This window comes from Salminus brasiliensis, chromosome 7 (assembly GCF_030463535.1).
Source record: "Salminus brasiliensis chromosome 7, fSalBra1.hap2, whole genome shotgun sequence".
Taxonomy (NCBI): Eukaryota; Metazoa; Chordata; class Actinopteri; order Characiformes; family Bryconidae; genus Salminus; species Salminus brasiliensis.
In genome coordinates, this window is record NC_132884.1 from 12,615,947 (window position 1) to 12,641,339 (window position 25,393).

At 38.8% G+C, this 25,393-nt stretch overlaps 1 protein-coding gene across 1 annotated transcript in view; it reads left to right on the top strand.

Moving 5' to 3' along the window:
- szt2 (SZT2 subunit of KICSTOR complex) overlaps window positions 1–25,393 on the top strand; it is a 113,741-nt gene that overhangs the window by 72,761 nt on the left and 15,587 nt on the right. Inside the window, exons 63-70 of the mRNA XM_072683946.1 lie at window positions 5,399–5,660; window positions 5,993–6,072; window positions 11,244–11,369; window positions 13,810–14,003; window positions 15,565–15,670; window positions 16,849–16,932; window positions 18,443–18,517; window positions 24,833–24,895. Coding sequence (XP_072540047.1) covers window positions 5,399–5,660; window positions 5,993–6,072; window positions 11,244–11,369; window positions 13,810–14,003; window positions 15,565–15,670; window positions 16,849–16,932; window positions 18,443–18,517; window positions 24,833–24,895 — 990 coding nt within the window. The remainder of the gene's footprint in view (window positions 1–5,398; window positions 5,661–5,992; window positions 6,073–11,243; window positions 11,370–13,809; window positions 14,004–15,564; window positions 15,671–16,848; window positions 16,933–18,442; window positions 18,518–24,832; window positions 24,896–25,393) is intronic.

Here is a 25,393-nt window from a genome sequence, read left to right on the forward strand (position 1 = left end):
GTGTATTCTGCACATTGAACCCTGGCAGTGCCTTAGGCTCCCTGACATCAGTGTGATGGACAGCTGTCATTGCTCCAAGGGTTTGGTCACTAAAAAACTAAACCACACCAGCAGGACACACTATATACACACACACACACACACACACACACACACACACACACACACACACACACACACACACACACAGCCTACCGAACAGCTGTCCATTCTCCTCTCCAGCAGGATGATCAAAAAGCTGGCCTAAAACCAAGCGACTATTCAGCCTTTAAGCATATCCACAATGATCAAATCAAGGTGTTGTAGTTGTCTTTTATAGAAGCCCCTTGAACCTGTTTACGCATCCCAGCAAAGCAGCTGAACAGAAATAGTTTCAGCTCAGCAGCATCTGTCACTGTGTCCTGTTTCTTTTTTTATTAATTCAGATGTCAGGTGTTTTTTAAGATTGCGCACCAAAATGTCAGGATGTATTTCTGGAGCCAGATGGGTTTTTATTGGGAGTTTTTAGGATGAAGTGTCCCACATATAGGTTTTAATTTATTTTTCATCTGACAGTAACATGCTCTTTCAGAAGAAAAAAAAAACACTCTCATGTGCACAGTTTTTATTGTGTGTTCTCTCCGAAAGAGACAGCATTGTAATCCTGTGTGAGGGAAGGAAAGGTGTGGTTCTATAAACATGTACCTCTTCATCATCTTCATGCCATATTAAGTATAAATATCAGGTCATATTCAGTATTCAATATTTATTCTATATTATATAAAATGTCCAGAAGTTGGAGTTGTTTATTGGGATGTTGTGCTGTGTATAACCTGGGATAAACACACAGCATCTTTCCTGCCAAAGATAGTACACAGACTTGTCCTTAATATAGGGTGCATTTTAGGGTGAGCTTTTTACGAGATCCTGGGTCTGGTGTATCAAAGACCGGAGGATGTTTCACATCGAATGTGTCAGATGGTGCGTTTTGATGCATTTTGTTCTCTGGACTGTGTGTGCTGCACGGTGTTGGATCAAGTGTGTAGAGTAGTGTCAGATAGACTGCTCTGTGGCCTTTGATAACAAACGCTATGACCTAGTTTAGTTCCCCCTCTCTATCTGTTTTCTCCTTGTTCGTTATCTTTTGCTCCGCTTCCTGCACCAAGGCCTTCGTTCTCAACTCCTCTATGAACCCTTTCAGTCATGTCTCCTTTTCGGTACCTTTTGTTCTCTAGGCATTTTTGCTTGTGTGTGAAAGTGACAGAGGGAGTGAGTGTTGTTACAGATCTGATCACTCATTGTTGATATTGACTTCCACAATATTGAAACGTATTAAAATGATAGTTTGAAAAAAAATAATAATTTACGCAATATTTTATTTTATATAATTTTATATATATTTTATATTTAATTTCGCCCTTGCAGAAAGTATAAGTGATTGGCCACCAACACTTATGTAGCTAACAAGTATTAAAGCTTTTAGCGCAACAATAAAATTGTACAATTCCAATTTTTCTAATGCCTTAAAAAATGTTTTTGTCCATTTTTTAGAGAAAACATTATTCCACACATGAGAATTAAGTCAGGCACAATGCTAGTGGCTGGAGTCTTCCATTGCGTGTTAGCTACATTAGCCTCATATTGTGAGTGAAAAACTAAAGAAGAGACTCTAGACACCAAACCACCCAATTAACTGCATTTAGGGTTTTATATTTTTGAGAGTTTTTTTTTTCTTCAAACTAACACTTTAAAGGCAAAATAAAAAGAGAGTGTAGGGAGAGTGAAGCGAGAGAAAGAGAGTGATGTGAACTCGAGGTAAAGTAAATATTAGCAACCTAGTGCAAACAGAAACAAATAGGAATAATCTCAGCAGTCTAAGAATTTATGTAGTCTGAGGGTGTAATGAAAAAGTTGAAGGCAGGGGGAAGTGGGTCTTGGTACCTTGTCACTAAGCTATTTGGCAGGAGCACTGCTCAAATGCAAAATGTGAAGATGGCTGTTCTCGTTTGTTTCAGTTTGTCAAATTTGACTGCAGCAAAAATAGACTGGAGAATCACTCATGTTACAAGCTGTAACTTCTACACGAGAATAAGTCAACAGAGCGGAAATGAATTTTAATCTGTATTTAGGTCAGATCATTCATTTAAGTCAATATTCATTCACACACCATGACACCAAAACAGCCCAGTTTGACAGAAAATACAACTGACATTCCTGGCTAAAAATACTGAATTTTCAGTATTCTGCTCTGATTTGTTTTGTACATTTAAGCTTGTTTTGTACAATTAGCTATTGCTTTCCCATGTCTGAGCCCATGTTTATCATGTAAAAGCATCACCTCCAACCAAAACAGTAGTGCCACAGTGTTTTTTTTTTTTTAAAAACATTTTTAAGTTTTTTTCGTTCTGTTCTAGCATTGCTTGTTTTCACTGTATGTTTCATCAAAGAAAAGGCAACAGAGTGTGGCAACAGAGACACTGCTATGTTATGGAAATTTAAAGCTGACATGGATAAAATCTTGATGTTTTTATACTAGTACAAACAATAAATCTCTCATCATGTATGTGTATGTGTATGTTTATATATATATATATATATATATATATATATATATATATATATATATATATACATTTTTTTTTTTTTTTTTTTTTTTTTTTTCTTGTCTGTCACAATGATCATCTTAGCGTAATGAGCTGTGATGATGAACACTTCTAACACTGCCAGTGGAAGAGAAATGAAATGGGAACATCCGTACCATGCCTAAAGAAAATGAGCACAGACCTTTCTGTTTTTAGTCTGTTATTTTTTTTCCCCCTCGTCAATGGTTCCACTTAGTTAATTTAATCACTCTTCCGCTAACAAGCAGTGACAGAAGGCAGATCCAACGCTGCAGAAAATTTGCCCTTGCTGCCAATCATCTGCTAGACTCCCGGGAGGGAACGTCCATGTGCTAGGTAGCTTCCAGCTAACCCTTAACTCAACCAACCCCATGCATTGGTGCATGGGTTTAAAGCTCTGCTTTTCTGTGGCATCTGGACGGCCCGTATCCAGGATTTCTCCAACCTTCATGCATCCTCTGAGGTCCAGTTTGCCCTGCAGTGCTTTGGCCACTGAGCCGAATGCTAACTTGCCCAAAAGTTCCCACAAGTGGCGCAGTTGGAGTATTAAGACCATACTGGGGTGGCATAGCAGGCATCCCCTAAGCCATAAGAGCCTGAAAGCTGCCTGTTGTTCTGTTCTATTTCACCATGAAGCATGTAATTGTATTCTGAAGTGGTTCTAGGTCGGAGACACAGAGCTTCTTAATTGGACACCTTAATGAAAGCCGCCATGTTGGCTTCAGTTGAACTCTGTGGTGCTTAGGCCTGATGAACAGAGATAATGAACCGTCTGTCTAGCATGATGTGCTCTCTCTCTCTGTGTCTCTCCCTCTCTCTATATATCTCTATTTCTGTGGATCTCCTATTCAAAAGTGAAACTATGGATTTTCCCAGACAGGTAATAGGCACTATAGGCAGGGACTATAGAGCACTCTGAATAGAAATTTACTTAATCTTTGTCCAGAAAACTAACAACACATTCCTTCTAAGCAGTGAATTCAGCTACTTTGATACATCAATTTCGGACACAGACGTTCAACAGCGCACATAGCTTGCAGAGCAGTGCCAAAAAAATAGAACACTCCGGAGCAGCTGTATATGGACCTTTAACATTAATGCCAAGTAATAGAAAACCATAAAATACCATGAGTTGCATGAGGGGCGTTTGTGATCCAGGACGGTTCATCTAACATCATCTCATTAATGCTCCTAAAGCTGAATGCTGTAAAAGACTATTACTGTGACTAAGGGTATAAAAACCTTTAAAACACACATAATCCCCATGTAACATTCCATCATTTAAATAAAAATACAGATGGAGAAGGCAGCAGTGCAGGGCAACATTATTTCATTTTGTGTCATTTTTATTTGTCCATTCATTATGAAATATAACAATATAAAGAGCAGCTTAAAATTCACATTATGTCAATTAGTTAAGAAAAATCAGGCAAGCCTGGTTTTGCCAGGCCACATAAAATCGTCGATAGCATTTCAATTATGGAGCGTTTGGGACCTATTATGTTTCATGTACCATTTCATGTGACATGTCTGGTAATGTTCTTAAGTCTTACCCTCAGAGCTTTAAGATCCAGACCACATATTTACTAGATTTAAGACCGAGGACTCTGAACCTTTAACGATGCTAACACTGTTGTAGCGATGCTGGACGAGGCCGGGGGCCATCGTGCTGCTAATGCTGCAGTAGATTTGTTGAGTCAACTTGTTATAGCTATAGACTTTGAAACATTTGACACATACATTAAAGCCATAGCTTTCACACCACTTCTCTTTACAACATTTCATGCAAAGAAACCTATCTTTAGCTTACCTAAGATTAAATCTCTTCTCGGACATATATTGTTGGCTTTGTGGAAATATGTAGTCCTCAGACTGCAGTTGTAGGCCGGTCTGCCAAGCCATGTGGCCTGTCAAAAATGAAGATATAGTGTTTTTGTGTGACAGCGACACAATATAAAAATTGATGAGCACTAATGAGTTACATTTAAAAAGTTGTTTGTCTTAACTGCACACCTAAATTATGCTATGTTTTATTGTCAGGGTTGGATTTCAGAGTTTTTTTTTTATATGTATATATATCCCTTAAATCTGGCCTACTGTCTGTACAAAAACAGCATTTGAGATCACTGAATACTGTTTTTTTCGAGAACATTTGCCAGCTAGCAGGTTTTATGTACATGTTTAATGTACATACTTTTGTGTGGAGGGATGTAGTGCTTCTCTCTCCTAAAGTTAAACTGAGTGAAGAACTCCCTTAGTAGTTGGCTGCTGAAGGGTTAACCATGAAAAAGCAGTGTGTTTCAGCAATGCTCTTTGAAAGAGAGACTTCAATCTTTTACACGAAAGTGTAAGAAGAGAGGCCAAAGCAAATATTCTACACTCCTGCGCTCTGCAGCACTTTTAGCAACCCGCATCGGGATTATATAATTCATTTAGTTAAGCAACTCACTCTGTAGAACCATGTGATCTGAACTGTGTTTTAATGAGGGAATCTCTCCCTGTTTCTTTTTCTGTCTATTTCGCGTTCTCGTGCTCTCTCTTTCTTCTTTTGCTGTTTGTCTTTCTCTTGTATACTTGTATGTCGTTTGTTTTCAGCCATGGTCTTTCACACTGGATTAGGCAGTAGACAGGAACGACGTTTTAAAACTGTTCTAAACACCTCTCTCTCTCTCTCTCTCTCTCTCTCTCTCTCTCTCTCTCTCTCTCTTTTTTTTCTCTCTCTCTCTCTCTCTCTCTCTCTCTCTCTCTCTCTTTTTCTCTCTCTCTCGCTCTCTCTTTCTTTCTCTCCCCTTCTGCAGGAGCCTAACCCTTTCCTGAACTCTTCAATGGAGGCAGAAGCTCTTCTGCGTGTTTCGGTGCCCCCGGTGCCCAATAAAGACCCTGCACGTTTGAGCAGTGTCCGCGCTTTGCCCCCACTGCCCTTTCCTGCTGACCTAATGCCCTTCGATGAGGCTCTGAGGGATGTGAGCACTGGGCGACTGCTGGCCAATCAGGAGGGAGCCGACATTGTGGCCCGACACGGGGCACAGCTACTGGAGGTCAAAGCTGCAGAGCGTAGAGGTGAGGCTTTGTGTGTCCACACATCTCATAAGGCCTGTTTCCGCTGCCCTATCCTCCTCAGACACAAAAACTTGAAGCCGGGTTTTCATCTTTGGAACCAAGGGTGATTTTTAGTCCCTCAACACTACTTTTAACTGCAGAGTGGGTACTTTTCTGCAGGAAAAGCAACCCATTTAGGTTGCAGCTTGCCATACTGAAGTGTGTTGTAGAGACCTGTAAAATGGTGCTGTAGTGTTTGGCCTAAATCCACAAAGTCAGTAACTTTATTATGCATTTCACTACTGATATTATTTGTATTCTTATTATTCATATTATTATTATTATTATTGCAGAGTTGGAGAAACAAATGAAGATTGAAAACCTGTTTGTGACGTGGCAGCAGAGGTCGGCCCAGTCCAACATGCCAATCTCTGTAAGTGGCCTGTAGTGACACGTTAGCCACTCAGTGTGGTTCTGTGCTCTTCATTTAGCAGAGCACCCCCAAAAGGCTTTAGACCTTTGGGGCTCTGGCTGTTAATCCCTTCTGCAGAGCCTGTGAGCTCCAGGGAAACTCACTTTCTGTCACAGTCAAACTCACATCACACACTTCGCAGTGTCAAGAGAAATGACCCAGCACTAAAGATCTGCTGAAGACTAGCTGGATAGAAAGTGTGAGAGATTGTGTGACTGTGTGTGCACGTGAGTGAGGGTGTGTGATATGTGTGTGGGGGGGTAGTGGTGGAGTGATAATCTGTGATCAGTATTCTCCATCACACCTCCAGCATGATTTTCTTTGGTGCTACTGCAACGGCTCTTCATGCTCACATAACACTGTCCCTTCTTGCACACAAACACACCGGTTTGTTTTTGTACCTTATTAGGACATGTGCCATACATAAGTTCTCTGTGTGTTCATACACTTATGTGTTATGAGCTCTATTTGGATTTAATTAGCTTTATGTTGAGAGATAGGGTAATGTAGTTGTCTGTACTGTTAACAGCTGATCCACACAGGATATGAAATCTCAGTATAAATGACTTGATTTATTCATCACTGTCACACACAAAAAAAAAATTCATGTCACCATTTTCCTAAACCTTCAATAAAGCTGTCAGAAGCGCTTTGGAAAATCTTGCTCGAACAATGCTTAAGGTCTTCCAGATTTGCAACAGACTTGTACAACCTGCTTGATTTGTGTCTAATGTTGCAGGTTTCAAAGGTTTGACTTTTACTTTAATGCTCAAACGCGACACCACTAAATGCCTGCTCGAGCAGTGTTGGACAATGTTCAATGTTGGAGCAAACCTTCCAAAAAACTTTTCCACAGGATGGAATAGAATAGTTATTAACAGGTCAGTTTTGTACATGATAATATAACCTGGGTTTGTTTTTAAAGCTTTTTTAATAAAAGAAGACTTGGAAGCTGGAAAGGCTAGCATGGCAGATTTGGATGGGACTAAAATCACAGAGATTCATCTGTGATGCGCCCCCAGCTCCCCCATGTAAAATTAACAGTGCTTTAGACACCTAAGATAATTACTTTTGCCAATAATAGCTGTATATGAAATGTACATAAATTCAAGTAAACATTCATAGTATTGCACAAGCAGCTCACTCAACTATAATTAACACTGGCTTTCCTATTGTTTATAAATACAGTGTCTTAAAAAAAGTTTTCCCCTGTCTGAATTCCTGAATTTGTGCACATTACATTAAAATGTCTATCACATTGTTGTCTTTTTTCCCTCATGGTCCCTTTTATGGATTATTAGGTTTTGGTTTAAGATATAATTGATTTACACTACATGACATTACATCTTAAGGAAAAACCTTTATATACATAAAAGGGACCATGAGGGAACAAAAACACAACGTGCATGACATGTTTATTAAGAAAATATACTCAACAACCACAAAATCCTCCTGTGTGAAAAACAGTGTGTGATTGCCCCATTCCTTTAAATAGCTGCTTTTTATTATTAGCTTTTGTTGTAATGTGTAATATCATTCAGTTTGAAATGTGCACAAATACTTGAATCCAGAAAGGGGGCAAACACTTTTTAATGGCACTGTATGCAACTATTCGCTTTTCTGTAAGCCGAGTATAGCAGTGTCAGCGGTGCTTCAGCTTTTGCAGCTACACTGTACGCTTGCTGGCCTCAGGCTGCCGTCTTCCAGCCATTTCTATGCCCATAGGTCATGAGTGATCAATGGCACATTCTGCAGGCAGGATAGATGTTACAGGGCAGATCTGTTGCAGGCTGTGCATTAGAACCATGACATTGACACATACATACACCGTCCTTCACAGCCTTTCCCGCATATACACGTCAGACACGTCTCATTTACATGACTTATAAAGCCTTGGCTGATAGCTGTATGGAAAGAATAGTTATTGAGCATTAGACCCAAAGTACCCTTTGTGGAAATGTATGTATGCAATCAAATCAAATCAAAATAACTATATAGACATGACAAGGATTTATGCTTTCTTCATTCACACATGGTGCACACAGTCAGCAAGACTGACTTTCCTCAGTACAGCAGTTGAAATAATTTTCTGAATCCAGAGAACACTATGGAACAGAAGTAAAATGATAAAAAAACTGAAATGATAAAATCCTTGCCTGTAGTTTAAATAAACAGTGTAATGCAGAGGTTTATGGGCATACCTGATCATAAGTTCTGTTTCTATGAATAGCCAAGTGTGAACATGTTTTGTAGCCAGAGACTTTTAATTTTTTTATCTATTCTTCCTTTCAGTTTCTAGTTTATTGAGGTTCATGGAGATCAGTTTTGGAGATCAGTTCATCTTCCACACAAAGTAGCAGCAAATTTTGTCCAGGTGTGTAAATATATATGAGAGTAGTTCTGAAGGGTTGTTTATTAAGTACTGTATGAAGATAAAAACGTTAAAAGGTATAAAGTAAACATTAAATGCATGACTTTAATGTAACTAGACTTATGGGAAGCAACACAAATGTAATACTTTTTTAGAAAGACTTCTTAAAAACAATTTATATAAATGGCTGTGTAAATTAGGCTCTGTTGAATACTCATTTTAGCAGGAAATTGTAGTAGATTTAAAAAAAAAACATGTAATCAAGGGACACCCTTAATTTAATGGTAAAATTGTGGCTCAAGGTTTAATAGGCGCTACATTGAATTACAGCATTTATTCCTATTAGTCTCCATCTAACAATCATGGTTTTATAATACTGAGAAAATTAAAACTGCTGATGTGGCAATCATTTGGTAAAGTTACAACAGCGTATTAATTACGCTGAGTACCAGTTCAGTCTTTGCAGGCCTAATATGGCCAATTTATTTCTTAGAGAAGTGGCTGAAATCAAAACAGTCAATGCCCTGTAGGGTTTGATTAGGCAATGCAAGACCTGTTCTTTTTGGTTGGAAGTCAGACATTGGAAAGCAGTCACACTAGAAAAGGTGTAAAGATCCTTAAGGACTTTGATAGAGAGGAAACCACTCCTGCCTGATGTTCACAGAGTTTGGTAATTAGCGTCACTCACAATTGTCTAGCTGTTTTAAAAAAAAAAAACCTTATCTAGGTATTTCCTAGTTCATAGTGTATTTTTTACCCATGCACACAGCCAGAATGGAATCAGTTTACAATGAAATGAAATAGGGCTACCGAACAGAGCACATCAAAACTGAGTGGATCTTGATGCCTGTAAGTTCAAAGGATGTTCCTGAAAGTCTTGACTGAGACAAAGAGAATTTCAGCTTTCAAGTCTGCATTAGCAATGTGGTGTAGCACCTATCATTGAAGGTCCTAGCTCTTCATTTTAGATCCCCACAGCAGCTCTAAGGGCGAGGAGAGTTGGACAGCTCACTGGTCCACTACCATATTCCTCCTCATTTTCATACATTCTAAACCCTGGAATTCATCACTAGTAAAACTAGAATACTTTAGTTTCACACATTTACCAGCCTTGAACGGTTAACTTGCTTCCTCCAGAGACACATATAGAGTCCAGGTTAAATGCCTGCTAACAAAATACATAATTTGCTCCTTGGCATACACAAATACTCCAGATATATGTTAGATGTTATAAAAAAACTATGGAATTCTGCATGTTATTTGCACAAAGGAAAGAAACTAATACTGCAGTAACACATCCTCAGAGAACATACAGCACAGTACATGAACATGCAACCATTTCAGCCTTCGTTTTGGCTTTAAACATGACAGGATACAATATGGAAGCAATAGCCTGGATTAATTTAATGAAAAATGTGCCTAGTCAAAAATTAGCCATGGCAGGACTTCTTACTCTGTATTTTAATGCTTGTCTTCAATAGGCCAAGCATTAATAGAGTGGCAATTGGAAGAGAGTGGAATGGACTGGCAATCTCTGAAACAGAGCTACAGAGTCTAAAAAAAGACAAAGTACTGTTTTGGGAAATACAGAAAATAAACATTACCAACGATATTTGAATTTTCTGCTTGACTGAGGTGATTTCTTCATAGTAAATATACCCAAATTCTGTATTGATTCAGGTATGCTGGATTTTAAATTTCTCCTCATGAAAGTCAAGTTTATCTCAAGTGCAGTTGTAATGATGCTGTGTTCAGCCAGATCACAAATTGCCTTTTAAAAAAATTAATCAGTTGAGTATGTGTACATGCAGAATTTATGAATGACTTGCATGTGTGACATAGTTTAGAATGTTATAAAAAAATTATTATTAAATCCACTTCAGCTTCTCTGTGAGAAATGTACTGTCAAATTTATCTACGTGATATTTTCCATTTTGCTTTCTGTTATGGATGGTAAATGTCATACATATAAATGAAGGAAGAGTCTGTAGTGTTGCATACTGTGCAACGAGTAAACCAGGCTGGCAACCTTTGTTTATGAATAAGTAATGTACTAAGTTCCTGCAATGCTGTGTTCTCTTAATGTCCTGGAACACTTTAGCAAACACCTGAAAACCCACCCAGCAACTCCCCCCTAATAAACACACTGCAATTTCAGATTCACCCAGTATCACATTACATTCTAATAGGGATTTAACTCCTGTGTCCACTGTGTTTATTAAGTGCTAGCTATGGTTGAAGTGTATCCTCTAGACGTTTGTATGACAAAGACGGAGATTGAGTCTCTTCAGATAGATTGTTATCGGTTTGTTTTTGACTAGATTTTTGGGCTGCGCATGTTGTATCCTCTGCCTCTTGCGATCCTCTGCTAGCTACACTTAATCTTTACAGATACAATTATGATGACTATGGGCATTAAATAGAATGTTTGACAAAGCAATTGGATTCTGTGCCTGTGTGACACCATGGTTCTGACATGGTGCAGCACTTTTTATATATAAATATCTTTCAAATGAAAGAATTATGAGAATTAAGAATTAAGAGACCTTAAGAATGTGTTCTTTTCTAAATTCCATGTTTTGATAACAATAACAATCTGATTATATATTGTATATCCCAAGTGCGTCAATCTTAAAAAGGAAAAAATATATAATTACAACACTAGGAAATATTACTAGTGCAATACAAGTTTTATTATTATTGTTGTTGTGTTGTTTTTCTAAAATCATTAGTAATATTGTTTGTGTGCATTTGTTTGCAGGTGGCTGATCTGGACACTCTGAAGCAGTCATCTCGGCTAGTTCATTACTGTGCTACTCCACTGCTCTTTGACCCCGTCTTCAGGAAGCAGATCCAAGAGGAGCTCATAGTACAGCCACAAATAAAGGTCTACCGCCAGCTCTGTCTCTCTTTCTCCTCCCCATTCATTGTCAGTTGCGCTATTTATCTTTTTCCTCTCTTTTTTCCCCCTTTCTTATTTATTTCCACTAGTGTAATATAGTTGTAAAATAACATGGAGATTAAGTTGGAGAAATTAAAATTGAAGATGTGCACAGCAGTATCATGGGCAATATTGCCAAAGTATAGCAATAAGAGTAACAAACAAGCAACAGCAAATATATATATATATATATATACAGTCATGCCCGAAAGTATTCATACCCCTGGCAAAGTTTGACTTAAATTTACTTTTATTTAACCAGAAGTTATATTTTTGCCTTGAAACGACACAGGCATCTCCCAGGAGATAACACGATGATGTACAAGAGGCATCATTGTGGGAAAAAGTATTTCTCAGCTTTTATACACATTTGAACAAAAAGTGGCATGTCCAAAATTATTCATACCCTTTGAAAACTGTCACAGTATATGGGAAAATCCAAAGTTCTATAGCATTCCAAATAGTCCAAGCTGTTTTAAAGCATCCTAATTACCCTGATTCATTGGGAACAGCTGTTTTAATCAACTCAACAGGAGAAAAAACAGCAGCTCTCTGCAGTTGGTTTGTGGACAGTCATGGCTAAGACAAAGGAGCTCACTAAGGACCTGCGGCTGTGCATTGTGGCCGCTCACAAGTCAGGAAAGGGCTATAAAGCCATATCAAAATGTTTTCAAGTTCCAGTGGCTACAGTGCAAAGTATTATTAAAAAATACAAGTTCCGCACTGTGGAAAATCTCAGAAGATGTGGTCGGAAGCCAAAAGTGACACCTGTGCTGGCCAGGAGAATAGTGAGAGAGGTGAAGAAAAATCCAAGGATCACCACCAAGGCCATCCTGGTGAATCTGGACTCTGCTGGTGGCGACATCTCAAGGCAGACAGTTCAACGGACACTGCACACTGCTGGGTTCCACGGACGCAGGCCAAGGAGGACACCACTTCTCCAGAAAAGGCACACAAAAGCCCGCTTGACCTTTGCAAATGCTCATCTGGACAAAGAAGAAGACTTCTGGTGTTCTGTTTTATGGTCAGATGAAACAAAAATTGAATTGTTTGGCCACAATGATGTGTGCACCATTTGGCGTAAAAAAGGAGAAGCCTTCAACCCTAAGAACACCATCACCACTGTCAAACATGGTGGTGGGAACCTAATGTTTTGGGGGTGTTTTTCAGCCAATGGACCAGGGATCTTGATCGCAGTAAATGGCACCATGAAAAAAGAGCAATACATCAAGATTCTCAACAACAACATCAGGCAGTCTGCAGAGAAACTTGGCCTTGGGAACCGGTGGACATTTCAGCACGACAACGACCCAAAACACACAGCCAAAGTGGTGAAGAAATGGTTAGGAGACAAAAACATTAATGTTTTGCAGTGGCCCAGCCAGAGTCCTGACTTGAATCCAATTGAGAATCTGTGGAGGGAGCTAAAGATCAGGGTGATGGCAAGGAGACCCTCGAACCTCAAAGAGTTGGAGCTCATCACTAAAGATGAATGGGCAAAAATACCAGTGGAGACATGCAAAAAGCTGGTCAGCAATTACAGGAAGCGTTTGATTGCTGTAATAGCCAATAAAGGCTTTTCTATTAATTATTGAGAAGGGTATGAATAATTTTGGACATGCCACTTTTTGTTCAAATGTGTATAAAAGCTGAGAAATATTTTTTCCCACAATGATGCCTCTTGTACATCATCGTGTTATCTCCTGGTAGATGCCTGTGTCATTTCCAGGCAAAAATATAATTTCTGGTTAAATAAAAGTAAATTTAAGTCAAACTTTGACAGGGGTATGAATACTTTCGGGCATGACTGTGTATATATATATATATATATATATATATATATATATATATATATATAAATCTGGAACCAAGCCTTATTAACCTACAGCCTAGTCCACAAAATCTCAACAAAGAAGAAACTCCTGTTACTCCTGTTTACTTGCATCTGTTCTAACGGGATCTTGTGGGGTTTTTTTACATGCAAAAATTCCACTGCAGAGACAAACATTTTAAATAATGAAAAACTAATGCAGGGTACTGTATGATTGACTGTAAGTTTTAATATTAGTTTTTAATGTGAGTTGATGTGAAAGTTTTATTTAGTTAGAACGATTTAATTTTGGAGCCTTAAAAATGTTTAACGTAAAGAACAACTCCTGTAGAATGTAGAAAAATGTAACTGCATAGTGGGGAGATTTTTACCCGCTATCTCACAGCCTCTCTGGATTTTGCATAGTTATGTCTTTTTCAGCATGAGTGGCTGTGCTTTCAAACTGTCAGCTCAACATTTGCTATGAGGTGTTTTTGTTTGTAAAAATGTGTTGACTCTCACTCTGTCTCTTTCCCTCTCTCTCTCTCTCTCTCTCTCTCTCTCTCTCTCTCTCAGAAGCGTCATCGCTCCAGTGACTCTGCTGCCTCAGTCAGAGAACGCAGTTTGAGCACAGACTCTGCAGATGTGCGGCTGAGAGAGGAGCCTTGGCTGCAGGAACTCTCACACACATTCCTGCAGCAATACGTCCAATACCTGCAGAGCCTGGGCTTCATACTAGTGCAAATCAGGCCTCAGTCCCCTGCACGCAGGTACACATACACACATAAACACACAAGGGATGTAACCTGTGAGCTCAGAATTCAATCCAGTTTGCTTAAAGAAACAGTTCAGCCTTCAGTCATCACACCCTCATCACCCTCATCATCATCCATTTTACATTTGCTTTCTAACACTTGAGTACACACTGCTTAGGGAGCTGGCCAGGCTGGAAGTGTGTTAGTGGGTCTGGTATGTTAAGCGTGTGCTGCAGTATTGAAGCTGTTCTGACAGAGTTAAATTTTTCTTTTTTTTGTCAGGAAATGCTAAAGTTCAGAGGAACTCATGGAACTGTAGTGAACTTCTCTTGACCAGCTGTGTTTAGATCTGAGGATTTCCCTGAGTGTGTGTGAAATGTAATGCTGGTGGACACAGTGCAGATGCTGACTGTGTATGGTAATGTGTGTGTGTGTGATTCAGGCTGACCAGCAGCATTACTCGCAGGGTCAACAGACCATGAGCCCACATAAAATCCCTCTCTCTCCCTCCCTTCTCTCTCTCTATCTCTCTCTTCTGTCTCCCACACTGTCTCTCTTTCTGCCTCTCTCCTGTTTCTTTCTTTCTTTCTCTCTTTGTCTGATATGACAAATATTAAAGTAACATTATGAAGCATTTTACCTAAAAAGTTTAAGCTTCAAACCTTGCTAGTCTTGGCACGCTGCTCACTGCACTATGTAACTCTTGGAGCAGGAAGGGTGCCACTTACAAGAACTGCATAATGCTGCAAGTCACATTGGTGTAAAATACTGTAAAAGTACTCTATCCCCTCAGTCTACATGCTTCTTTCACTGACCGTTCTGTATCTCTCAGCACCTCCAGGAATGTATAATGCGTATCCTTTAGGGTATTAACAGAATAATAATTCTTATAATAATGATGATAATCATGATTGTAATGTAGTAAATTAGAGTGGGGAGAATGTGTGCTGTATAGGTGTAAAGTGCAGATCTGTTGTGTTTAGTTGTCTTTGCTCTTTGAGCAGTTAGGACTTCCTATGTCCAGGCCATGTGCACTAAGTCTGTACTTGTTTCTCTCCTCTCTTTGACAAATATAATGGTTGTGCTGCTCTGTTTAATCTGCCGTGTCAACAGCTAGTTAGTAAAAACGTAGTTAGCTTGCTAAATGATTTATCATTGTTCTGTGAAAGGACTTATAATTAGACATCATATTAAGATGAGTGGTTGCAAATACAGCAGTCCAAATAAAATTGTTAATCTTAAAATAGAGCTGCTTGTTAATTGTTTTGACATTGTGCTATGAGAGTTGTCTCGACAGTTTTGTTCACAGAATAAAAAACATGTGCTGTTTCAGCAACAGAACTGTCAAATTTAACAAAAGCCAGATAAAATGTTAATCAGACACAACAGTTTTTTTGTTGTTTTTATTATATTAAGCGTTGCCTATAGTGCTTATGTCTCTGTTGTTGTCATACGTGTTATATAGTCAAACCGGCACAGGTCTTTATACATATATATAATTATGCACACACACATGCACTGACTGTATGTAGATGATTTAACCGTATGCTACACCCCCTCCCCTCTCTTTCTGCAGTATTGCTCGTGCTCGAGCTGCCATGCTGAACTCTCTCTCCACAGAAGGCAGGGCCTCGTTTTCTTCCATTTGCTACAACAAGCAGAAGAGTGAGGAAAGCCCAAAGGTACCAACACACACAGTTCACTCTTGTAATTAAGAACTTAATGCTTGATAACAAACCTTGACTGAATAATATGTATTGTTTAAAGAGGTTAAACTGTAGCCTAATCAATTATTTGCCCTGTTTATTAACCAGTTTATTATTCATTCATCTTATAACTAATTACATAGTAATGCTATATTATAGATAATCACTGCTATAAATTGTTCAGTAACTATTATAAATGATTTTGCAAACACTATTAAATTAATGTGTAAATTTGGACTAAAACACACAGACTAGAGCTAAAATAAATTACACTCTTTATTAAACATTTACAATCAAAAACACTCTTTCTCTGCCTTTTTTCCACACACACACACACACACACACACACACGTGAGCATTTGTGCTTGCAAGCTTGTGCCTGCCTGCCTGCCTGCCTGCCTGCCTGCCTGCCTGCCTGCCAACCTTTGAGAGTGTGTGTGTGTGTGTGTGAGATTCAGATGCTGGAGGGCCAGGTGCTGCACATTTGGTGTACATACTGTTTTCAAGCACTAAAGAATTAAACTCATCAGCCTATCAGTTGTAAATGTGTGCCACTAAACCTGTTGCAGCCTGGATATAATTTAAGATGAGGGGCTGTGCTAGAGTTGCTATTATAAACAAAATCACACATTATGATTGTTGCCAAAAAATTGCAGTTGTAATCTGTTTAAAATCTTGCAGTTGTAATCTGTGTAATTATAAAATGTACAAAACTATCAAACGAATGTGTATGTTCTGGGAGATCATGAGAGAGACATTGAAAATGCAGTTTAAGATCTTTACAAATATTAATGATTAATTTATGTATTCCTGTTCGATCTTACAAACATCTACATTCATTCTGCATGTCTATGATTGGACAGGGTACTCACAATACAGTAGAGAATACAGAAATTAGCTTGAGACTCATTTGCGTACCACACCCTTCTTAAATGTCAGTATCTAACAGACTAATATTGCATTACTAAGAAACAGAATATCATACAGCACTAGATAGTGATCAAATGTTTCAAAATGTAATCTGTATAATGCCTTTTGTTCTTTAAAAGTGATACAACACAACTTGGCCAAATCTGAAGTAGTATATAAACAATAATCAATTAATCATATGTTTATTGATAACAATAAAATAAAATATTTCTGTGTTTTTGCAGCAGAGCAGTGGATCAGGCACTACAGCATACCACCTCCAGAGGGCACTTCCAGGAGGAATCATGCTAATGGAGCTGGCCTTTCAGGTACAAGCTTTCTGAAAATTCCTCCCACATCCCTTGCTCAACGGGGTGCAGAGTCATGCAGTTAGCACTTTAGCCTGGTGCTAAAGTCAGATTTTTACCCCAGACGCCCCCAGTCTTGGATCTGCTGGGAGAAAGGAGTGTTTATCGCCCAGTGACCTTGCTGCTATTTATGGCGATTAATATTTCAGCACACTAGATCGACTGAAAGAGCAGCAAACTCCAAACCCCATTTGATCTTTGGTCTCTCTCTCACTCTCTCTCTCTCTCTCTCTCTCTCACACACACACACACTACCACACAAGATGTGACCCAGTGGTCTAACCATCACAGGTCCTGCTTTCAACACCTTCAAGAACTGACAGTTCTACAGTGGCTGTTTTTTGGCCGATAGTAAGAGCTATTAGATAAATAGCACAATTTTTCAACAGCTTTGTAGCATTAAAAAATTGCTATATATATTTTTTAACCAAATCTATATAAAACATTACTGAAGAGGAGAGCTAAATATAGAACAAAAGAAGAGTCATTTTAAGTTTTTAGCAAGTTAATGAAAATTAAAAACTAAAAAGAAATCTAATTTCTAGTAACATTTTGGATGTTTTTTTTTCTTCTTGTGAGGTCCAAACAAGGTGTACAAGGTGTGAATGATGATGTACACTACCTGATGATCTTTGTTTTCTTGAATATGTATGACATCTGGACACTTTTATAGCATTTTGTACACACTATGAGTCAGTCTCAAAGGGCACCCAACATGAGTTATGGAAGTAGGTTCTCCACCCAAATAGAACAACTCAGGGTATTCAGGGTAAAGCTGCCTGTTTCAGCATGTCATATATTTAGACACTTGACACTTCCCATCTGACATTACCTGTAGTTGTTGAGGCTTGTGTAAAAATAATTGGCTAATAATAAAATAATAAAAAGATCTATTTGGACTGGAAATTAAATGATTGGTTGTCTCTGGCTTTTGCACAACACGTGTATGTATAGTCATGTGAAAAAGTTAGGACACCCAATGAAAAAAAGTCATGTTAATGTCAATGTTAATGTATTTTAATATACAGACATTTGTTCTTCATTACAAGATTAAGTTACTTAGTTAACTAAACTAATAAAACTCAAATAACATCAGTTAGGTGTCTGTAAGATTTCTTTCTTGACAGCAAAGCTTTCTTCCTTGCACTCCTCCCATGACAGTCAAACATGTGTGGTCTCTTTCTGATGGTAGATGCTGAACTTTGACCTCAGCTGTGACATGAGCTACCTGTAGATCCTGTGATGACATTTTAGGATCGTTGGAGACATTGGAGTATCACTTAATATTGTTCAAATAAAGATAAAATGTCCATATGTTTAAATATGTTAAAAGGGTTTTTATGGGGTGTCCTAACTTTTTCACGTGACTAATTCAAGTTTCTAATTTGACTGAATATTAATTTTAATTCATTGATCAAATCTCCTTTTTTCTCTTTGTCTCTCTCTTTCTCTGTCTCTGTCTCTCTCACAGGGATTTTACTTCTGTGTGAAGCAGTATGCATTGGAGTGCTCACGGATTCCCATGGGCCAGACAGTTAATTCCCAGGTAACTCCTCCTAGTTAGTTTTTTTTGCAGAAGCCATTCATGCTTCTGTTATTTCTGTCTTCCCTTCTGTTTATGAAGCCATAGTAGGCGTTTCAAATGAGGCCAGTTTCCACACACTTCATCAGTATCAACACTTGCCTTGCTAACAAGGGTCACAAGCCTTCATATCAGCATCTCTCTCTCTCGCTCTCTCTCTGTCTCTCTCTCTCTCTCTCTCTTGCTTTCTCTTTCTCTATGACAGTATGATATTGTTAATGCAGTAAAATTACATCATGATGCTCTTTCTAAACACAGATATTGTCTGTAAGTATGTATGTTTGTTTTGTTTTTCATTTCTTAGAAACAAGTTTTACAGAATATTGACAAAAGTCCCATTTAACCCATTAATCCCATTTAATGCATTTGTCAGCGGAGCATATATAGGTTGATAACATGTAAACAAGTTCTAGTAGTTTTACACTACCAAAACAAGGCTCCATATCACTGTATAGTTCTATAATTGCAGACTGTAGTCCATCTGTTTCTCTGCATACTTTGTTAGTCTCCTTTCACCCTGTTCTTCAATGGTCAGGACCCCACAGGACCACCACAAAGCAGGTAATATTTGGGTGGTGGCTCATTCTCTGCACATCAGTGACACTGACCTAGTGGTGGCCAGTGTGTGCTGCACTGGTACGAGTCAATCAGACACAGCAGTGTTGCTGGAGTGTTTAAACACTCTGTCCACTCATTGTCCACACTATGATATATATTATATGATATATATTATTTATTAATACTATATATATATAGTTTTTTTCTAAATAATATAGGACCACGATGGAAAAAAAGAGTAAAATCCAACCTTTAACTGAAGTGAATTTTAAGGGGAAAAAAAATCCCTGACTAAGAAATAATTATTCTTCATAAAATCAACTGTTCCACAATTATTGGCACCCCTAACATTTCTTAGGAAATAAATGTAATTAAAGTATTTCTGTCAGTTCTACAGTAGTTTACGAAGTTGATCAGAGTATGTAGGAACATTTAATTAGTAATTCACAACTTCCTGTTTCCCTGGGGTATAAATATGACGTGACACAGAGGCCATTTCTCTTCAACATGGGAAAGACAAAGGAACATACCATTCAAGTAAGGCAGATGTGTGTTGACCTCCACAAGTCAGGCAATGGCTACAAGAAAATAGCCACTCACCTACACCTGTCAATATCCACTGTCAGAGGAATTATTAAGAAGTTTAAAACAACTGGAACAGTGGTAAACAAGCCTGGACGAGGACGCAAGTTTATTTTGCCACCACGCACAGTGAGGAGGATGATAAGAGAAATAAAAAGGTCTCCAAAGCTCACTGTTACAGAATTGCAACAAGTGGTAGCTTCTTGGGGTCACAAAGTCTCCAAAACAACCATCAGGCGCTATCTGCATGCCAACAAGCTGATTGGGAGGCATGCACAGAAAAAACCTTTTCTCACTCACAGTCATAAACGCAAACGCATAAACGAGTTTGCTAAGCAGTACTGGAACTTCAACTGGGACCCTGTGCTTTGGTCAGATGAAACTAAGATAGAGCTTTTTGGCAACAAATGCTCTAAGTGGGTCTGGCGTAACACAAGAGCTGAGTATGCAGAAAAGCACCTCATGCCCACTGTGAAATATGGGGGAGGATCAGTAATGCTATGGGCCTGTTTCTCTTCCAAAGGCCCTGGGAACCTTGTTAGGGTGCATGGCATCATGAATGCTTTGAAATACCAGGACATTTTAAAACTAAATCTGGTGGCTTCTGCCCAAAAGCTGAAGATGGGTCGTCACTGGGTCTTTCAGCAAGATAATGACCCAAAACATATGGCCAAATCTACACAGAAATGGTTCACCACACACAGAATCAAGCTCATCCCATGGCCATCTCAGTCCCCAGACCTCAACCCCATTGAAAACCTGTGGGGTGAGCTGCAGAGGAGAGTGCAGAGGAGAGGACCCAGGTCGCTGGATGATTTAGAGAGATTGTGCAAAGAGGAATGGTCAAAGATCCCTCTATCTGTATTCTCCCATCTTGTGAAACATTATAAGAGAAGATTAGGTGCTGTTTTGTTGGCAAAAGGGGGTTGTACAAAGTATTAACATCAGGGGTACCAGTAATTGTGGCACACATGATTTGATGTTAAACAATTATTTCTTAATGTGGGATTTCCTACTGAATAAATTCACTTGAGTTAAAGGTTGGATTTTACTCTTTTTTCCATCGTGGTTCTATATTATTTAGAAAAAAACTCAATTTATTAGAAGCTAAAGAACACATCTTAACCTGGGGTGCCAATAATTATGGAGGGCACTGTATATACATACACACACACACACACACACAATATGTGTATATATATATATATATATATATATATATATATATATATATATATATATATATATACCATCAAGGCTTATTACACACTAAGGCTTATTACTCATTAACTCCAGGGATATCTATACAAACTTGTGGGGCTTTTCTTTGGTAATAGATGTTTGTAATAACTCTTTCGGCCCACCGGTGGACCATGATTTAAGGGTCAATCATTGAATTTAGGTGTTCCATTCAGTCTTCAGTTCCATTGCCACAGGTGTATGAAGTTAAGTTACAGAGTGGGGTCCCCTAGCACTGAGATACATAGTGGATAAGAGGCACGTATGCTCTGCTGACTCAGTAATTGAGTTACAAAACTGCTATTAGAGCTGCATAGGGAGGACCAACTCCATAATAATTGTGACACCTGCTCATTCATTGTTTTAAGTTTAACTTTTGTTGCTGTTTTGTTATTCCCCATCTGAGAGCACCATCATTCCAGAGCTCCACAGCTCAATGCTAAGGGGTTTATACCCCTATAGTCCATGCCTGGCATAAGGTGTGGTGTGAGTAGGTTCATGTTATCTGCTCCAGAGTGTCCTATATATATATATATATATATATATATATATATATATATATATATATATATACTCTGATATGTAGTTTTTATCCTATTCAAGAATGTTCTTTTCCTTAATTTAGAGTAGTTCTTTTTCTGGCACCTTTTATTTTGCCAACCTGTTAGAAAACATCAGGACAACCAAATATCTAATGTCATTGAATATTGGGGTATTTAATTTTTAACAAATTGCCCACCCCTGTCTTTTGAGTTTTTAGTGTGAAGTGGGTCCAGGTTGGTTACAAATGAGGAGTAATTAGGTGTAAATATTTGTAAACGGCTGCCGTCTTTACCCAGCTTCTCCAGATGTTGCTCAGCAGGAGGTTTTCTGTGTTTCTCCTGCGGTGTAGAAGCTCCATAAGGTGCCTTACAATCACAGCTGCTCAAAGTGAACAATTAAGCCATGACTGCGTGGGAATGTTTTGGCTTTTTTTCTGAAGTCTCTTGTGGCAGAGATGAAGCAACCGAGAGAAATGCCCCTAGGGTGGAACGAGGCTAACCTCTGTAAGCCCAGTGGGCTACAATGTAATCAGGGGAGCCATATTGCTCAAGTGAGTCAAATAAGGATGCCAGTAAATTAGCATACATTGTGTAAAGATATTCTACATGTGTGAATGTGCCAGTCATTGTTACACATGTTCTCAGTGAGGATTAGTGACTGAAACTTCATTCAGCAAGTTGTATGCAGTATTAATTGTGGTAATAATTATCACTGACAGAAACCACTGGGGGTCAACTTTATTGGAATCCCCTTTGAATGGGGCTAGATGCAAAAAAATATTTTTTTGATGGTACTGGCAGTTAGTGTTGTCTTGCGGAGCAAACAAAAAGTGTCAGTTTTAGAGGAACAAAACCAACGTGTAGGCCAGAGTTCAGAAAAGTTTGACGGACTGAAATACAGTGGCAATTGAAAGTTTTTAGGGGGCTGCACAATCAACAAATGCTTTTTTTTATATATATATATATATATATATATATATATATATATATATATATATATATATATATATATATATATATATAATTTTTGCAATAAAAGTTTCCACAGTGAACACGGCTGTGATGACAGAACAGATTAAATAACCTCACACATGCACTGAACCAGAACAGCAGCTATGCTGTATTTGTGGTGGATAGAGGTACCTGTAAGGGGAATATATTAGACAGAAGGTTGCCTGTAGCCTGTAGCCTTTAGAAGATTACGTTTAGGCTACTGAAAGTTTTATCTTGTATATCCACCTATAGCCAATGGAAAGATGTTTTAGGTCTGCATTGACACATAGCAATAGGACATTCTTTTCACCCTGAGAGCAAGATGGCTGTTGTGTGAATATGGAAAAATAGATGCACCCTGTTGCTATTCTGGTGAGCCTATATACTCTCATGTTACTGTAAGCTGTAGTGTGTGTTTGTGTCTCTGTGTTTGTGTGTGTTTCAGGGCCTGATCATTGTGAACATTTCAGTTTTTCTGGGCTTTAAGTGAGAATTGCTTTATTGAGGGAATGCAGTAAAATTGGCTGATGACCTGCTGCCTGTAATGATCCATTATCAGTTGACATTTTCTTAACTAAGTGTTTATTGGGATCACAGGATAGTAGCACAGCTAACCTTTGCTCTGTGCCTTGGCTTTTCAAGCTAGGATATGTGAAGACAACTATTTTGTTGTACTGCACGAATATCATGACAATAAAAATACCTTAAATAAATAAACAAATGGCATAAAGTGAAATCTTAAATAATATGAACTAGGAATGCAGCAGTTTCAATACAATGTTGCAGTTTGTTGGTTAATGTTAGTTACAGTGTCTCCAAGTAGTATTCAACCCCCTGTAGATTTTGCAAATGCAACACGTTGCAAATGAGTTTGAACTTTAAAACTTTGAACAAGAGCAGCATTTATTAACAGATGCCTAAATATTGCAAACAAAAAATATAGGTTGCTCAATTAAAATATAATGCATCTAAACATAAACATGAGGGTTAATTATCATTCAACCCCTAGGTTTAATGTTTTGTGGAATAACCCTTTCTGCTTTTCTGCTTAAGACCTGATCAGGTCAGCGCAGGTCGTTAAGCATTTCTTGTGGATTTGAGCTCCTTCCACAGGTTTTTAATTGGGTTAAGGTCAGGAGACTGACTAGGCCACTGCAACACCTTGATCTTTCCCCTCTTAAACCTGGCCTTGGTTTTCTTGGCTGTGTGCTTGGGGTCATTGTCCTGTTGGAACATAAAATTATGACCCATCTTAAAATGGAAGAGCGGAGGTTTTTGGCTAAAATCTCCAGGTAGGCTGTGCCATCCTTCTTCCTGTGGATGCGGACCAGACGGCCAGGCCCCTTGGCTGAGAAGCAGTCCAACAGCATGATGCTGCCTCCACAATGCTTGACTGTAGGGATGGTATTCTTGGGATGGTATGCAGTGCCATTCTCTCGCCAAATCCAGGTGTGGCTGGCACCAAATTATCAATCTTCATCTCATCAGATCAGAGAATCTTTAACCAGTCTTGCCTCAGAGTCCTCCAAGTGATCATAAGCAAAGTTTAGACGTGCTTTAACATGGCGCTTTGAAAGTAACAGTACCTTACGGGCTTGTCTGGAATGGAGACCTTTGCGGTGGAGTATGTTACTTATGGTATTTATTGAAACCAATGTCCCCACCGCAATAAGATCTTTCCTGAGCTCCCCCCTTGTTCTCGTTAGGTCATCCTTGACCGTTCAGACAAGTAGTTCCATTAACCTTCTACTTCCGAGTGCTGTTGACTTGTTTGGGGAGGGGCTTTTATAGTCAGAAAAGACAGTAAACAGATAATTTATCCAAGCATGTGAAGCTCATTGTTCTTAATACTTGAGGGAACCTAACTACACATCTACTTTCGAAATTTTACAATGTTAAGTTATTGTGTACACCTGCAAAATCTGCAAAGGGTTAAATACTACTTGGAGGCACTGTTGGTCTGATCTCATTCTTACTTGTTTTCATACTTGTTTTAAAATGTCATTACCATGGTGAAGATTAAACTTGGATGCAACCGTGATGGTATGTTGTGTTTAAATTGACCAGTTTAGCTTGAATTGCAGTAACAGACTCGTGGTAACTGGTTGGGCCCTTGTGTGTTTGTTCTCTCCTGTGATATTGAACTACTCTGCACAGTGTCATTTCTTCTCTGTTTATCTTTGTGTGTGTGTGTGCGTGTGTGAGTGCTCTATTTATTTTCTTAGTGCATTCTGTGTCTATTGTGTTGGAGTGTGTGTGTGTGTGTGTGTGTGTGTGTGTGTGTGTGTGTGTGTGTGTGTGTGTGTGTGTTTGTGTTTGTTTCCATGCGTATGTACAGTCCCATCTGATCCTCTCTCTTCATCAGGACCCACTGCTCTCGCGGCCTCGCAGTAAGCCGTATCCCCCTGAGGCCTCCTCAGACTCTGCGGTATGTCCCACAGTCCTCAGTGGCAGGCTCAGGCTCGCCTCTCACCAATCAGGCTTCAGTCTTTTTTCCCCCTCCTCATAATGATTGGCACTTTCCTTCTGCCTGCAGCCCTGCCCCTTTTGCGAATTCCCTTTTTTGCGAGTTTTTGAGATGGCTTTAGGTATGAGAGAGCTTTCTGTGATCGTGTGTCTGCCTGTTGCGTGTCTCTCGGGCGATACTTCACTCTCGTTTTCTCAAGGATGCCATGGTGATGCCAGCTGGGATACAGGGGCTGAGAGGTTTCCGCTTTTCTGCAAACTCAGATAAGCGATTGAAGCGTCCTAACAAACATTTTTCACATACTTCTTATTTCTAAGAATACTACTTATTTCTGCTGAAGTGGATTTTACGACGGCTTGTAATTAATTCTGCTTCTTCTTCATTTGCATCTCGTCATGTTTTTTCTACACAAAATGAATCTGCAAAAAATATTGATACAGAATAATGTCATCATATCTG